At 47.8% G+C, this 16,670-nt stretch overlaps 1 protein-coding gene across 1 annotated transcript; it reads left to right on the plus strand.

Moving 5' to 3' along the window:
- Positions 1 to 826: 826 nt before the first annotated feature.
- LOC124695015 (B3 domain-containing protein Os03g0212300-like) lies at positions 827 to 2,047 on the plus strand. Its single transcript, XM_047227917.1, has 5 exons — positions 827 to 952; positions 1,093 to 1,372; positions 1,483 to 1,522; positions 1,568 to 1,667; positions 1,763 to 2,047. Exons 1-5 carry the CDS (start codon positions 827 to 829, stop codon positions 2,045 to 2,047), a joined length of 831 nt encoding a protein of 276 aa, XP_047083873.1.
- The last annotated feature ends 14,623 nt before the right edge of the window (positions 2,048 to 16,670 follow it).

The following is a 16,670-nucleotide window of genomic DNA, read 5'->3' on the forward strand; positions in this document are numbered from 1 at the left end:
CTATTCCTTCCTGGACTTTGTACCAGGGATGGCAATGCTTAGGACCTGATATGGCATACCCATGTCAGCAAGAGCACCAATATCAATATTTCGGGGAATAACAACCGATCAACTTTGTCGATGTCGTTGAAGAGCCGAGAGTACGAATAACAGTTGTCGGGGACGTAGCAGCCGGGACAAAAACTACGAGGATAATCTTCCTCGCGGCAAATCAATCTAGAGAAGCAAGATCTGAATGTCGATGCCTAGAAAGTTCTAATCTTTCAACAACACTATAAATGTCAGGAAGAAGATCATGTCGTCGAACGAAAGACTGATGATCATTTATTGCAGACAATACCATCTCCATTAAGGGGAAATAAAAAAACAGCTACCAAAACCCTAATATAATCTACTAAAAGTACTAGTTTTATTAGAACTGCACGCATACATCGGGTTCCTCACTCCTTACAACGCCGGTAATGTGACCTAAGAGAGAAAACCATCTATTAAGGAGGCTGAACTGTCATAGTTACACTGCCATCCGCCACTAATGCTGAAATAAGAAATCGGAGGGCTGTTTTTGAGCTAACACTTCACAGCCCACCACTGGAGCTCGACACGTAAGGGCCGTGCTATTCCTCAATTAGCCAACAACCCGAAATGGCTCCTAGCTAGTAGTATACATGAAGAAGGAATCTGCAACAATTAAAGCAGTCGCTGTGTTACCATCTCTAGTTTTCAGTTAACGGTAAGGAGATGGGTGGAGCCTGTAGCCTGTGGGAGGGAATCCAGAGAAGAAGCTTATTAATACCATCGTTGCACTTGCACATGTGAGTGGACAGCCATGAAGGAGGAAGAGGAAATAGAACAAGAGGGTTTTGCTAAAATGGACGGGGAGACGGCCGCCTTTCCAGACTTGTTGGATTTCGAGTTCTTCGTGATCATATTCCAAAACCCCTGGGAAAAACTGGTACGTACGTAGAGTCTACTAGTAGCGTAATCTCTCCCTTCCTGTGCTTTATCCAATTTTTTTCGGTTTTGTACGCCCTGATGTCTGGTGTTCTTCCGTGCCTTAATTAAACTTTAAACGCTGCACGATCCTTACTGCAGAAGCTGCCTGACAAGTTCGCCAAGTTGCTGGACGGCCAAGAGCCCCGTGAAGTGACGCTCCGGGAGGCAAGCGGCGGGCGTCACCTGTGGGACGTCGAGGTGTTGTTCGACGGCGAAGGCCGCATGTACCTCGACCGTGGCTGGGAGCGGTTCGCCCGCGCTCACGACCTGGGGCTCGGGAACTTCCTGGTATTCAGCTACGACGGCGACGCCGTGCTCACCGTCAAGGTGTTCGACGGAAGCATGTGCCGCAGACACTACCACAACGACGACGAAGAAAGTATGCATGCGCCTCTTCTTTCTCTTCTATGTCTTTGCGTCACGAAGATTTGTTGCAACTTGTTAAGAACAGAATTAAGAAGAATGACTTTCGCATCTGGCCAGACACAGGCGGTGGAATCAGCAGCGATAGTTGCAGCAAGAACAGCATGTACAGCGTCAGCAACGGCATGGACGAGAGTGCCAGAAAGAACAGCAGCAGCACGGGGGAGATGAACATCGAGGACGCGCTGACGTCGCAGTTCACGGTGACGCTGAAGCCGAGCCACCTGGGCGCGAGGCAGAAGCAGTATCTGGTGAGACGCCGGCAGAGAGCTACTATCGTGTGCAGTTCCTTGTCGAGTTGGTGCTAATAATTCCTTCCCCTGTGTGCGCGGCCGGGATTGTGTAGAACGTGCCGCCGGCGTTCCAGCACGCGCACGAGTACGACAGCAGGAGCGAGGTGGTGCTGCGGATGCGCGGGGAGAAGTGGACGGTGACCCTGAAGCACAACATCCGCAAGGGTGGGCACAGGACGCGCGCGTCGCTCAGGTACGGATGGCACCAGTTCTGCGTCGACAACCGCCTCGGCGTCGGCGACGTCTGCTTCTTCCGGGCGCTGCGCGGGGACGCGGTAGGCGAAGACCACGCGCTCAAGGTGGAGGTGCGCAAGCGAGACGGCAGCTTCATCGATTGATAGGCGCCTCCGATGCATCAGCCTGGCTCCGTGGCGTCACCTTGCCCATGCTCATCGTCCGACATCCTCCACGACTTGCCCCGTTGCATCATCGTGTTCTAACTTCTAAGCGTTCACAAATGATGAGGGCGATGGAGTTTATCTTTACTTTCAGTCGATTCGTTTTCTGCTTAATAATTGTAAGACTTGAATTCCTGGTAATCTAGTACCGATGATGCCTAATAGCAGAGTAGCAAGAGAATAAACCGGCCTGGCTATGATTCCCCATGTGAAAATTAATGCTGGAATTGCTCTTCAGCTCTTGACATGAGATTGCTGCTTTTATAAACACACGATGATGAGATTATATCTCACATGTGCAGGGAATCTTGCTAATCCCTCGGCATGATAGAGAGGGCCGAGCACTCCCTCTCAATCTGTCAAAAAGGATTCAGTGCTTCTTCATTTTGAAAAGGTGGAGGCTCGTTCCCCTCGCGTCGCCCCATCCAAGCGACCAAGGGGGGAAACCCTAAAGCGCCGCCGCCCAGCCACCCCTCCTCGTCGCCCCCAGAGGTGACGTACGCCGGCCGAAGGTCGCTTCGCTGGTGAAGGGGGCGGCGGGGATCTGAGCCCTCGGCTCCTCCTGCGGCTGCTAGATGGAGGAAACCTGCGCGGGCTCGCCAAGATCGTGGCGGCGGCTCGACGGACCTCCCCTTCGCGGTTGGTCTCTTCGGCGGCTTCCCCGGTGGGGGCTCCGGATCTAAGGTGGCGGCCTTTAGCGTTGTGGCTCCGGGGCCCTGCGGCAGGCGTCGTGGCGGGGGCTCTGGTGGCTGTCCTCGATCTCGCGAGAGGTGAGGCGGCGGCGGGCGTTGACGGCGGCATGGTTCTCTGCGTCAAGTTTTGTGGTAGGTGCTCCCCCTCTCTCCCCCGCCCGCTCCGGCTGTTGGTGGCGCCGGCGTCGGCTCTGGGGAAAGGGGTGTTAGTGGGCCGTTTGGGGTCAGCGGAAACCCTTGGCTGGCTGGCCCAGCCCGGCGATGTCGACGCCCTCAGGTGCCGGGTTCCTCCTTAGAGGCGACACTGCGACCCCTCTTCCCACCCCCGACCCATCTCCCGGACGAAAGTCCAAAATCCCTCGATTGGGCGGCGTCGACGTGCTGCGCCGTGACCTCCTTGGAGGTGTCGCCTGGGGAGATGTGTGGTTCGGATGGGGAGTCGAAGGTGGGTGCTTTGGGCCTCGATGGCCACTACCCGTGATCTGATGTTTTGTCCGGTGGCTTTCCTGCTGCTCTAGCTAGGTTGTTCAAGGGCGGTGGTAGTGCGGCTGGTGAGGTGTGCTCTTGTTGTCAAGGTGGTCATGCTCCAGGAGGTCCTTGGCTCTCGAGCCCAACTCTTCTCCAGCTCTCGGGTGAGCTTCTCTCATGTATGGTTCAACGCCTCCGAGCCATGGCGAGAGGGTAGGGGCCCTCTTTGGCATGAGAAGAGGAAGGTTTGGTGCTCTTCGTCCCGGGTTCTTCTCCTCGTTCAAGACTTCCTCTCCGCCCCTGGCAGTGACTCCCTCTGGTTGGCGTCCTTGGTGCCGTGGAGTTGCGGCCTTCGCTTCTGCAAGGCGTGTGCTTGTGCTGTAGCGTAGTGCTGTAAATTTCTCAGAGTGTTCCCTTGTATCTTTCGATCGTAGTGGTGTGGTGTGGTGTTGTGTGGTACGGAGGACCTTGTGTAATCTTCGCCTGTTGAGGGCTTTGTTAATTCAAAGTCAGACTTTCGAGCCTTATGTTTAAAAGGATTCAATGCTATGGTGTCTGTTTTGCTTTGGACTATAGAAGAAATCCCGTGTAAGCTCTCTAACCTTTGAAGGTACAATTTGTATTTTCCCGCCCATAACAACCAAATCCGTTTAAAGTACTCCTTCCAATCCCTCTTAATTGGCTCAAATTTAGTATAAAGTTATACTAAATTTAAATCAATTAAAAGAGATCGGCCGGAGTACTCAATAGTTATAGAGACACAGATACAGATAATAAGATGCAACACAAAAGTGATCGTCTTGAAACTGGTGTATGGTTTTTCTATATATAGGTGTTACCTGTATAAAAAATCTGAATAAAAGCTAGAGAAATGGACTTTAAATTAAGAAAATCAGGATCATTACCTCTGTAATGTTTGACTGTTGTATGATAGGCTGGCCTAATGGGGACAAATAAATACTTCTAGCTCGGAAATTAGGATTTGTGAGAAGAAGTGGCTTGGTAGTGCTACACTCCAAGAATAATATCTAGCACTGTACAATATTGTGCATCACAAAAGCGAAACAACTGCTAAGGTGTTGAAAGTTCACCACCAAATATGTCGTTCAGAAGAGATCTTTTTGGTTCTAGACTAGTATTTTTGAATGCTTTGATACAACGACTGGATTTTGTCTACTTGGTGCTAGGGATGGATGAGTTTCAGTGGAATCTTCATGAGAACGGTATTTTCTTTGCGGATTCCATGTAGAATGGGTTAATCCAGCTAGATGTGCCGATTGATAATAATAATAATAATAAAATTTGGAAAATGAAGATTCTATTAAAGACTAAGTTTTTTGTGTGGTATCTTCTTAGAGGGGTAATCCTCACTAATAACAATCTTGTGAAACGCCATTGGCAGGGAAAGGCAAATTGTGTCATCTGTCATCGTGATGAGACAATAAAACACTTATTTTTCAAGTGCAATTTTGCTGAATCTATATGGTCAGTCATCCAAATAAGTTCTATACCTAGCACGTAGCGGTGTTAATAGTTTTGGCAATTGGCTGAAGGGTGTGGATCATAGGTTTAAAGGACTTATTAGGGTGGGAGCACTTGCCGTTATTTGGTCTCTATGGTTATGTAGAAATGGCAAGGTGTTCATCGATAAAAATTCCTCTCTCATGTAGGTTATCTACCGGTGCATAGCTACACTTCGTTCATGGTCATCTATACATCACGTGGAGAATCACAATCTATTTATGGAGGTGTCTACTCAATCGGAAAATACGGCGAGGGGTATTTTTTTATCCAATATGGATGGCGGCATAATCTTCAAATCGGCCCTCCCGTACCTTAGGCGGCTTTGCAGTTCACAAGATGTTTACTTGTATGCCCCTTTTTTTTATTTTTTTCCGTGTTGCCTCTGTTGAATTTGAGCAGTTTTGTGCATCTTGGTTATATAAAAGTGGGGTGTAATAGTTAAACATTTTAAGTAATAAAACACTCTTTATCGGAAAAAAAATGTCACTACCTTGTCAGTTTTCCTCTATATATAATGCTTTGTGGGCTTAAAAAGGTTCAGTCAAACCGGCCTACACCCATCTCCAAGAATCTCTAAGCCTCCCATTCCCAACTATCCCTAAGCGGCCTGAACTCCGGGCCTTGCTGCGACAGCTGGAGCTCCGGGCCTTGCTGCGGCCGGCGGATTCGCAGCATGCCGAGTGGTGCGAAGGAGAGGCACCTCGCGCTACCGGTACCAGTTTGCTGCACCTTTTACTCCATTTATACAAGAACTTCTACCTCGCACCGAGCTTACTATGATCCATGCCGATAATCTCGAGCGCACCAATCGGGGTGCGCAGGTGTGGCACATCGGCGTCATGCTGCTAGTTTACCGTGCCCTCTACCACACTCAGACTTCCCAGATCCGCCACAATCTCCCGGTGATCCACGCTGCCGTATGGCATGTGTGGGGCAGCCACTCTGAATGTACTACCTCAGTTTGGGATTATAAGGCCGGCACATAAATCTGGGTCAGCAATTTGATGAACATAAAATAAATTGTATAAAACAAAAAATATACAATTAGAAAGTATAACATCTAAAAATCTTAATGATATATATTTTAAAATATATACCTTATTACGTTGGTTAAATTTACAACTTTGGAATATGAGCCAGACTTATAATCCTGAACTGATGAAGTAGTATTCATTTTGTTACCGGTAATTGAGCCGATGAACTAATGCTTCTATATGCATAGTATTCTAGGATTGTTAACTGTCTATGATACTTTCTAGAATGCTTTCGATTTTTTTACAGTATTATCAAACCATAATTTATATATGTGTGGACGAAAACTTTTTATGTAATTAATTCCAAATTACATCAGAGTGCTTTTGATGCTTACTTCATAATTTAGAAGTGCACTGATGAGTTCTAGTTGGCAAAGTCCAAATCTTGTGCAGTAGCTAATATTACAAATGATTAATCAATTGTATTTTTTCCATCTACAAAAGATGCTTGGTAGTACATATGTGCTTGAGTGTGCATTTAAAATGTTAGATGTTATTATGCCTGCTCCATTTTAAATCATAGCAAATATGTATTTTATTGTTGTAATTAAAAAATAGAGGCATGTTTGTGTGACACTCTACAAGAGCAGCCAATGGTATTTCCTCATCTTTTCCTTTATATCTAAAATTTTGATACATTAATATTGCAACTAGTACATTCATTTAGTTCACTATAATGCATAACAACTTAAGAACTTAATTTTTTAAATTGAACTAGTGTCATTTCTACTGGAATCGTGGGTAAAGGAGGGAAGGTGTTTTGATATCGTTTACCCACTTTTGTTTGCTAAGGAGATTTAAATATTTTTTATTGTAAATTATGTTTATGTTCACTTATATGGATTTTTTGACTTGCAAACACATTTTGTTGATGAAATATAAATTTTCATTGATCCCTTGCTTTATTAGTATATTTTGTTTGCAACACGATTCTTCGTCAACTAGGGCTGAGAGCCATTGTAGCAGCTAGGGCTACACTGCTTATGGGGATCTACAATAGTATTATACAATAGCTTTGTAACACGGACCGGATGTTAGTCCCGAGCCTCCATGTAACTACAAGAACAAAAAAACTAATATGAAGACCATCGGTATAAAACTTGACAAGTCCCGGAGTCTCCTTTTTCTCTCCAACCTCATGCTCATATGCGCCTCCTAAAGCGCAACAGGTTTTGCATTTGTCAGTGATACATAATAAATTTCTGCCAAACACATTTTAATGGACGACTTGCACCGTCACAACAGGATTTTAAGGGCTGAATTATGTACTGGTGGCATAGAATGAGCATCATGCCAATGGATCATTTAAAAAGCAGAAAGGATGGAGAAAGCATATTTAACCACCAGCATATACAACTGAGAAAAGTGTAATCGCAATGTGCGAGAGCGAGAGGAGGAGATTTCATGACAAACAACTTTTTGGCAAACACTCTAGAATTTTCTACTGGTTACAACTAAGAGAGCCAATTATACTCTCCATACACTATGATATTTGTTAGGCGCATATTTTATAAATTTATAATATTCACGATCATGCTAATAACTAGAACATGTTATCGTACTTTGCTTAGATTTATATTAAATTAAACTCCAAGAAATTCAAAATTTTCAAATAATATATTTTAAATTGGACTTCTTCTCCACCAATATTGTATTAGAATGATACAAAATTTAATTGTATATACTCCATCCGTTCCATAATGTTAGCCATAGAAAACTAACATAGTGATATTTATTTAATAATATCAACACAACTATGTGGTCTCTATTGCTAGTATTATAAATAAGACTATTTGATGAAAGTTGTATGAATAAAAGGAGAATCGGTGAGATGTGATAAAGTTGCAAACAGGTAAAAATATTTAGTATAATTCGCAAATTATCTTAGCTCCATCTCACCTTTGATTATAGACACTACAATTTGTATTTCCATATCCACAAGAATCACATATTTGGCAAACACTCTAGAATTTTGTACCGGTTACAACTAAGAGGGCCAATTCTACTCTCCATACACTATGATATTTGTTAGGAGCGTATATTATAAATTTATAATACCCACAATCATCCTAATAACTAGAACATGTTATCATACTTTGCTTAGATTTAGATCAAATTAAATTCCGCGAAATTAAAAAAAATCAAAAAATATATTTTAAATTGGACTTCTTCTCCACTAGTATTGTATTGTAATGATACAAAATTAAATTGTATATACTCCCTCCGTTCCATAATTTTAGCCATAGGAAACTAACATAGTGATATTTATTTAATTTATCAACACAACTATGTGGTCGCTATTTCTGAGTATTATAAATAAGACTATTTGATGAAAGTTATATGAATAAAAGGAGAATCAGTGAGATGTGATAAATTTGTAAACAAAAATATTTAGTATAATTCGTAAACATGTACAAATTCACTCAGCTTCGTCTCATCTTTGATTATAGACTTCAATTTGTATTTCCCTATCCACAACAATCACATATGTTACACAAACACCGATCAACGGGGCAATTTATTTGAGGAAATTAGCAACCATACCCCAAATTTCGTCATTAAATTGGATAAGTTAAGTCATTAATAGACTTACACCGCAAACACCCACATAATAAGCCGCACAAGTGTGACGTCCGGAAAATGGTGTCTTTTTTTGTTATGCATGTTTTGCTTCATACTCATAGACCATGACTCTTGATTTATTTTGAAAGGGAGAATGAGATGCATACGGCCCTCTTTATTAAATTATTCAACAAATGCCAAACGAAAACTATACATAAAATATCCAAAGCCATCACGCAAGGCTTACAAACCCTACAGTAGGTAAATATCATGTCAACAAGGCCTTTATGCCCAGAAAACACGAAAACCACTCACCAACTAGGAAGCTAGCTAGAACCGGGAACAAACACATAGAGTAGGTCTATTATAGTTAACTAGCGGAAACGGCATAGTTGTCGAGTTATGGGTTTTTTTACTGAGTGTAACTTATCGGGCATGCAATGCAAGTACTCCTGTTTCAGCTTTGTACAGAGGAGAGTGCATTTGCAGTAGAGAGAAGCAACACAAGTTCGTGTAGTCGGTTTTACTTCTCCACAAAGATACAAAATCAAAACCCACGAGTGCCACCGAGCCCATTTGTTCACCAAAGAAATTGCTATTACTACTCCCCTAATTTTGATTTACCTGCTTTCAGTTTCAATCAAAGACTACTTTTGCAAATTTTGACCTAATATATCAGAATAAATATGAACAATTGTAATACCAAATACATAAAATATAAGAGTATATATATACTTCACGATTGTTCGAATAATATTGACTGACATTGTAGAGTTGAGTTGCAGCTTGCTGAGAATAATTCTCATGATTTTTCATCTCTAATCTTATGGATCTCCCTAGCGGCAGGAAAAAAGAGACAACTTACGTGCTCTTTTACCATAGCTCACAACTTACATATTGTTAGCGGCAGTCCTAGTTGCTTTGTAGGTATGCACTGAACTCAGTCCACTACGGGAAAACATGGTTTTGCCGTGTTGGCAAAATACACGGCAAAGACCCTTCGGAACACGGCAAAGACGAAGGATCCGAAGCAGATCGAATCCTCCAGGGCCGACGAAGACGATGCCGACGAAGACAATTTGGATCTTTCATTGCCCTGCACTTCAATAAACCGTCACTTTCCACCTTTCCACCGTGCAACCGACGTTTTGGACCTTCTTGGGCTGCGGCGATCCATATGGGCCCCTTCTTGGGCCAGAGGAGGTAGGCCAATATTGAGTACCCGAAGGGTAATGCCCACATCAACGGCCCTGCGGGGTTGGCGGTGGCGGTGAGAGGGGCTATTGGCGGTGGGAAATGGTGGAGTAAGAACTGAGTGGTGAACCTTGTGTTCGATACATGGCAATATATAGTGGTGCAAGGACGAAACGATGGCAGGAGAAAACATCAGGGTTGCGGAGAGAAAATGGAGGAAAAAATAGGCGGGGATACCCTTTGCCGTGTGCCAGCGAAAACAAATGGCAAAGGGAAATACTTCATACGGCGTTGCTTCCCGTCCCAAGGGGCACACACGTGCCTGATATGGGCTCGCTCCGACAAACTATGCGTGTCCGGAGGGCAATACCTAGCTCTTTTGCCCTAAAACCCATAAAACCCCAGACGTGATAGCTCATTTCGTGAAGGGGATTAAGAATAGCCACACCCCACATCCGTCTTTTGTTCTCGCTACTAGGTCACATAAAACGACGTCCCCAACATCTCGCATATTTCCGGCTTTGTTTCGATACATTTCTGCCCAAAATGGGACCCACGTGAAATGACGGGCCGCCAGAACCGCCGGCTGGGGTTCACCGGGTTGGTAATGCGCGAAACCGAGATTACCTTTACACATAAAATAACGTGTCCCGGTTCTAAAAATGATTTTTCCAAAAATTTTGGGGCAACAGAAAGTGGACGCTTAGTTAAAATCCAGGCCGTTTCCAGCGAAATCGGCAGGACACCGCACGGAGCCGCATGTCTACCCAGAAAGCTAACCCGCGCGGCATGCATGTGATCTGCGGTGTATATGTGTTCCTCTATCAACGTGCAGAGGTCCCGCTGAATTGTTGAATGTGCTCTATGTAGCTGCTTCACAAAAATAGCCCGCTTCGGCACTCGGGAAATGGGAAACGGGTTTTTCGTGGCACCGAAAGGGAAACACTTCATGCGGCGTTGCTTCCCGTCCCAAGGCACACGCACGTGCCCGGTATGGGCTCGTTCCGACAAACTATGCGTGTCCGGAGGGCAATACCTAGATCTTTTGCCCTAAAACCCATATAACCCCAGACGTGGTAGCTCATTTCGTGAAGGGGTTTTCAGAAGAACAACCATATCCCACATCCGTCTTTTGTTCTCGCTACTAGGTCACACAAAACGACGCCCCCCCAACATCTCGCATATTTCCGGCTTTGTTTCGATACATTTCTGCCCAAAATGGGACCCACGTGAAATGACGGGCCGCCAGAACCGCCGGCTGGGGTTCACCGGGTTGGGAATGTGCGAAACCGAGGTTACCTTTACACATAAAACAACGTGTCCCGGTTCTAAAAATGATTTTTCCAAAAATTTTGGGGCGACAGAAAGTGGACGCTTAGTTCAAATCCGGGCCTTTTCCAGCGAAATCGGTAGGACACCGCACGAAGCCGAATGTCTACCCAGAAAGCTAACCCGCGTGGCAGACATGTGATCTGCGGTGTATATGTGTTCCTCTATCAACGTGCAGAGGTCCCGCTGAATTGTTGAATGCGCTCTCTGTAGCTGCTTCACAAAAATAGCCCGCTTCGGCACTCGGGAAATGGGAAACGGGTTTTTCATGGCACCGAAAGGGAAACACTTCATGCGGCGTTGCTTCCCGTCCCAAGGCACACGCACGTGCCCGATATGGGCTCGTTCCGACAAACTATGCGTGTCCGGAAGGCAATACCTAGCTTTTTTGCCCTAAAAGCCATATAACTCCGGACGTGATAGCTCATTTCGTGAAGGGGTTTTCAGAAGAACAACCGTATCCCACATTCATCTTTTGTTCTTGCTACTAGGTCACATAAAATGACTCCCGAGACATGGGTATATATAGGGAGGGCGAGTGCTGGTGGTGTTTGGAGGAGAATTGAAGGTCCGGTGCTAGAGAGGGAGAAGTGCTGGTGGATGTGGAGGAGAAATGCCCGTGACATGGGTATATATAGGGAGGGCGAGTGCTGAAACGACGTGAAATAAATGGCGGGAAAGAAACGGTGGCCGGGGAAAAATATGGCGGGAAAGAAACGACGGGAAAGAAGAGAGAAATGGCGGGGAAGAAGAGGGAAATGGACCTTTGCCGTGTGCTTTTTAGAGTTGCACACGGCAAAGCCATCTTTGCCGTGTTCTTTTTAAAATGGCACACGGCACAGACTTCTTTGCCGTGTTCCTTGCTCTTTTGCACACGGCGAAGGTTCGGCACCAAAATGCTGCCGACATGCGCGGGAGAAGGGCCTTTGCCGTGTTTCCGTTAGGGGCACACAGCAAAGCCATGCCGTTATGACGGCGGCGTCTTGAGTGCTCGCCCGGGACACGTGGCGTCGCCTTTGCCGTGGTTCGGACCTTTGCCGTGTGTCCTGTATGAGGTTCGCCGTGTTTAACTCTTTGCCGTGTTCTTTTTTAGACCTTTGCTGTGCTGCTTTTTTTGCCGTGTTCTTTTCCCAGATTTTGTCGTGTTTTCTATCTTTGCCGTGTTCCTTTTCCGTGAAACACGGTAAAGCTCGTAATTGCCGTGTTCCGAGGTCTATGGCACACGGCAAAGGTTAGGCAACACGGGAATTGCCGTTTTTCCCGTAGTGGTCGCCAAGAGTTGGTCCCGTATCTGTTCTGTATTAGTTGGACGGTACTCGACCTCGTTACGCTCCATGTCCACACGAATCAAGTACTGGCTTTTGTACTCGGCTCTAAAATCCGCTGCCACGTTCAGATCAGTGAGGATTAGATACACGACGTCTTCTTCGTTCCTGCTTAGGACCGGGAACGACGGCAAGGTCCGCAATAAGCCCAGCGAGCGGTGGGCCTCGCTCTCCCAGATGTCCCTCACACGGTACACTTTGCCTTTCTTCCAGCTGCAGAGGTCCGGCGACAGCGTCCACACGGCCAGCCAAACCTCCTCGCCTGACCGCTCGCCGTAGCCGTCCATGGTGACGAATCTGATGCTGCCACCGACACAAGCCATGGAACGGAACTCCTCCGCCTTCAGCGGCAGCTTGGGCCTCTCGATGCGGTCATAGGTTGGGCACTCTCCTGGCAGAGGAACGAAGCGGAGCCCTGGTTGGGCGGCGCCATGGGGAAGAAGCACCGAGCCAAGATCACAGACCACCATGCCCTTGAACAGATCCACCCAGCAGAGAACGGAGTCTCCAAACGAGAAGCACATGTCGGCCTCGAAGAGGTGGTCCGGCGGGGATAGCTCGGGCGGGAAGCTCGTGTTCTTCACGACCCACTCCGCCGTGGAAGACTGCCAGGTGCAGAGCGCGGCCTCAGGGGGGTCGGAGCCTCTTACCTTGGTGAGCTCGCCGAGGACATACCCGGCACCATCAAGGCACAGGACGGCGGCCGCTCCGTTACCGACGCCGTAACGGGTATAGTCATGGGGTGGCTGGGGATCGTCGAGAGGGAGTTGCTGCTGCTGTCGTAGATCAGATAGCCTCCTTTCAAGTTCTTGGTGCCCGCGCGGTAAGGACCGGCGTAGAGCGCGACCAGATTCTTGTCGGCGCTCGCGATGAAGCCATACATGATGTCTTCGCATAGCTGCGGGATGGATTCCGTCGGCCGCGAGGATGCGGAGGGAGGATAGTTCCGGTGGACTGCCCAAGTGCGCGTCTGGCTTTAGGACTCGCAGGTAGGCGAGGTTGGCGTCTCTAATGTCTTCGGAGCTTGGTACTCGCCTTGCTATTCTGCTCCCGCCGCCGACCGTTTGCTCGCTCACGCTTCGCTCGCGCTGCCGGACGCTGCCGCATCGTGCTCGAAGAAAATAGCCCGATTCAGCAAGACCCAAGGAGGGGCCATGGCAGCTAGCTAGGGTTGGGTTGCGTCGAGAAAAGAGAGATAGATGGCCAGGGCTGAGGAAGGATGAAGGAAATATAGTTTACCAGTATCAAAAGTTTTGAGGGGAAGATATAAACCTTTTTTGGGAATTGGGGTACGTATCGAGATGGTAACGGAGTCGGAGTCGGACCCGTGGGGGAACAAGGGTGTGACGTTGGCATTGTTCGTGCTTGACTTTTTCTTTTGAAATTGTAAAAGGAAAACTATATTCGATCAGGTACTCGGGTAGTTTAGGTCTACTAGGATAACTTCCGAGCCCTGGTTCTCACGTGTATATATACAGGGACTGTCTAATTAACAGCTAGTTGTTTTTCTATTCGTCCACAATCACTTTTTTTTGACCAATTGTGTGTTGCCATGTGTTTCTCTCATTCTTTCTCAGTTGGCGCGAATAAAGAACAAAACTTTTTTTTGAAACGGGCAAAAAAGCTTTTGCCTTATATTGATATAGGAGAAGCAAACAGGGTTATGGCAAGAGCCATAAAACAAAAAGGAAAAAAAAGGGGGTGAAACTCGCCCCCAAAGAAGATCAGCCTACAAGCTCCGCCAGGTTTTTTGCACCGGCGAGGATCCAGTCCTTGCCCTCTTCCCTAATTTTATGCATGACCACCGAAGGCATGGAGGACTTATTGTTGAAGACCCGTTCGTTCCTCTCTTTCCAGATCTCCCAAGCGACGAGTGTGATGGCCGATCGCAAGCCTTTAGGGAAGGAGGTGGTGGTCTTCGAAAGGGCCAGCCAATAGTCCAGCACTTTAGGCCTACCCTCCCCAAGGCTAACAATGAGGTCCGGGCAAGAAAGCCAAGAGGCTGCGGCTGTCCAGATACGCCTGGAGAAGCGGCATTCGAAGAGCATGTGTCGTGCCGTCTCGGGGAGGTACGGCAGAGCTGGCAAGTAGGGTGGTGCGGCCATCCGCGTTTGGCCAAGCGATCAGCTGTCCATAGGCGATTTTGGACCGCGAGCCAGGCGAAGAAGCGGCACTTCGGAGGGGCCCAGGTCTTCCACACAATGCTCCCAAACTGGCAGGGCAAAGAGGCGAGGAACTGGACCTTGTAGGCGGAGCTGGCCGAGTAGCACCAATTAGGGGTCAAGGTCCAGGAGATGGAGTCTTCAGTGTCAGGGCGTAGCTGGATATCTGACAGGAGCTCCCAAAGGCGGACATATTGCTCCATGTGATCCGCAGTGAACGCATCCACCGCAATATCCGCGACCCAGTTATAATCGGTTAGGGCATCGTGGACTGTTCGATTCTTCCTTTTGGAGGCTTTGAAGACAAGGGGAGCCAAGTCTTTAGGCGGGGCACCATGGAGCCAAGAGGACGACCAGAAGGAGGCCTTAGCTCCGTTACCAATGGTGACACGAGTGGCCGCATTGAAGAGGTCCCGGTCGGCGGCGTCGTTGGGGGTTTCAGTGCCCACCCAAGGTTTGTCAGGAGCCTTCCACTCGTACCATAACCAACGAAGTCTTAGGGCCCGGGAGAATTTCTCCAAGTCGAGAACCCCTAACCCGCCAAGCTCCTTAGGGCGACAGACATTTTGCCAGCTGACTTTGCATTTTTTCCCCACTAACCGTCTCCTTGCAGGCCCAAAGCATGCCACGACTGATATTAGCAAAAGCCTTGAGGATGCCTTTGTCCGCCTTTAAGGCCGTCAGCAAGAAGATAGGCATGGAGGAGAGCGCAGACTTAACCAGAGCAGTACATCCGGCATGATTCAGGAATTTTCCTTTCCATTGGCTAAGCCGAGCCACCGCCTTGTCAATGTAAGGTTGAAGGTCTGCACGCCTAAGTCTTCCGAGGGAGAGGGGCAACCCCAAGTACTTAATGGGAAAGGGGGTCGTGGTTGCCGGGAAGTTTGCTAGAACCTCTTCCAAGTTTATGTTGGCACATTGGATGGGGGCGATGGAGCTCTTGGACACATTGGTGACAAGGCCGGAGACTTCCCCGAAACTCTGCAGAATGCTAGCAAGGCCTTCCACGTCGTGAGTCGTGGGGGCTAGAAAAATAGCGGTGTCATCTGCATAGAGTGAGACCCTAGGGCCCTGAAGATCGCCAGGCATAGCAGATAGGAGGCCGCGCTCTGTAGCCTGTTCCAGGAGTCTCTGAAGAGGGTCAATGGCGATGTCGAACAGAAGAGGCGAGAGCGGGTCGCCCTGTCGAAGACCGCGTCCGTGCGGGATGTACTCCCCAGGGATTCCGTTGAGGAAAAACCTAGAGGAGGCCGTGGATAAGAGGGTCATCAGGAGGGCCCTCCATCTCTAAGGAAAGCCAAGCCGCTGCAAGAGATCCAACATGTAATCCCATCGAACAGTGTCGAAGGCCTTAGCGATATCCAGCTTTATAAGGAGGGACGGGGTCTTGCTGCGGTGTAACCGGCGGGCGGTGTTCCTGACGTACATGAAATTGTCTTGGATAGTTCTCGACTTGATGAAAGCGCTCTGACTTCGGGAGACAAGGTCATTCATCCTCGGGCTGAGACGTCGTGCCATAGCTTTGGCGATAATCTTCGGAACCACGTGGATGAGACTGATGGGCCTGAAATCTGAAATGGACTCCGCACCATCCTTTTTAGGTAGAAGAACGACATTGGCTGTGTTTATGATGTGGAAATTCGACGTTGACAGCTCGGAGAAGGCCTTGATAGCGGTCATAAGGTCATCCTTTATGATGTCCCAGCAGGAGCGAAAGAAAGCGATGGAAAAACCATCAGGGCCCGGAGCCTTATCCGCGGGCATGTCATCAAGGGCTTCCTTAATCTCATCCTCAGAGAAAGGCAGGCCCAGGTCCTCCAGAGGGTGGGTGGTGGGATTCAGGGCTTCCCAGTTGAAGTCAAGCGAACGAGGAGGAGGCCGGCCAAGAGTGCGGGAGAAGTGATCGAAGATCAGCCCAGCTTTATCTTCATGAGTCACATCCCAGCCATTGTTGTGTTTGAGTCTCACGATGAGATTTTTGCGCCTCCTAGCATTAACTCGCAGATGGAAGAACTTGGTGTTGGCGTCGCCGTTATGGAGATAGCAGATTCTGGAGGCTTGGCGTTTGCGAGATCTTTCCATAGCGGCAAGACCCTTCACCCGGCGTTTCAGATTAGCCCGTAGCCAAACTTCATCTTGGGAGAGAGCGCGGGACTCCTGCGCCACATCGAGCTGCAGAATGACATCCAGGGCCATGAGAAGTTGCAGCTTGCTATCAGAGAAGAGGCTTCTGCTCCAAGATTTGAGTCCAACCGCCGTGGCCTTGAGCTTGT

Source organism: Lolium rigidum, chromosome 3 (assembly GCF_022539505.1).
Source record: "Lolium rigidum isolate FL_2022 chromosome 3, APGP_CSIRO_Lrig_0.1, whole genome shotgun sequence".
Lineage (NCBI taxonomy): Eukaryota > Viridiplantae > Streptophyta > Magnoliopsida > Poales > Poaceae > Lolium > Lolium rigidum.

Bases quoted from the DNA above. Each gene is read 5' to 3' on its own strand.
- LOC124695015 (XM_047227917.1), top strand. From the start codon at position 827: ATGAAGGAGGAAGAGGAAATAGAACAAGAGGGTTTTGCTAAAATGGAC. The intron at 953-1,092 runs GTACGTACGTAG...TCCTTACTGCAG, and splicing joins AAAACCCCTGGGAAAAACTG to AAGCTGCCTGACAAGTTCGC. The intron at 1,373-1,482 runs GTATGCATGCGC...GGCCAGACACAG, and splicing joins CCACAACGACGACGAAGAAA to GCGGTGGAATCAGCAGCGAT.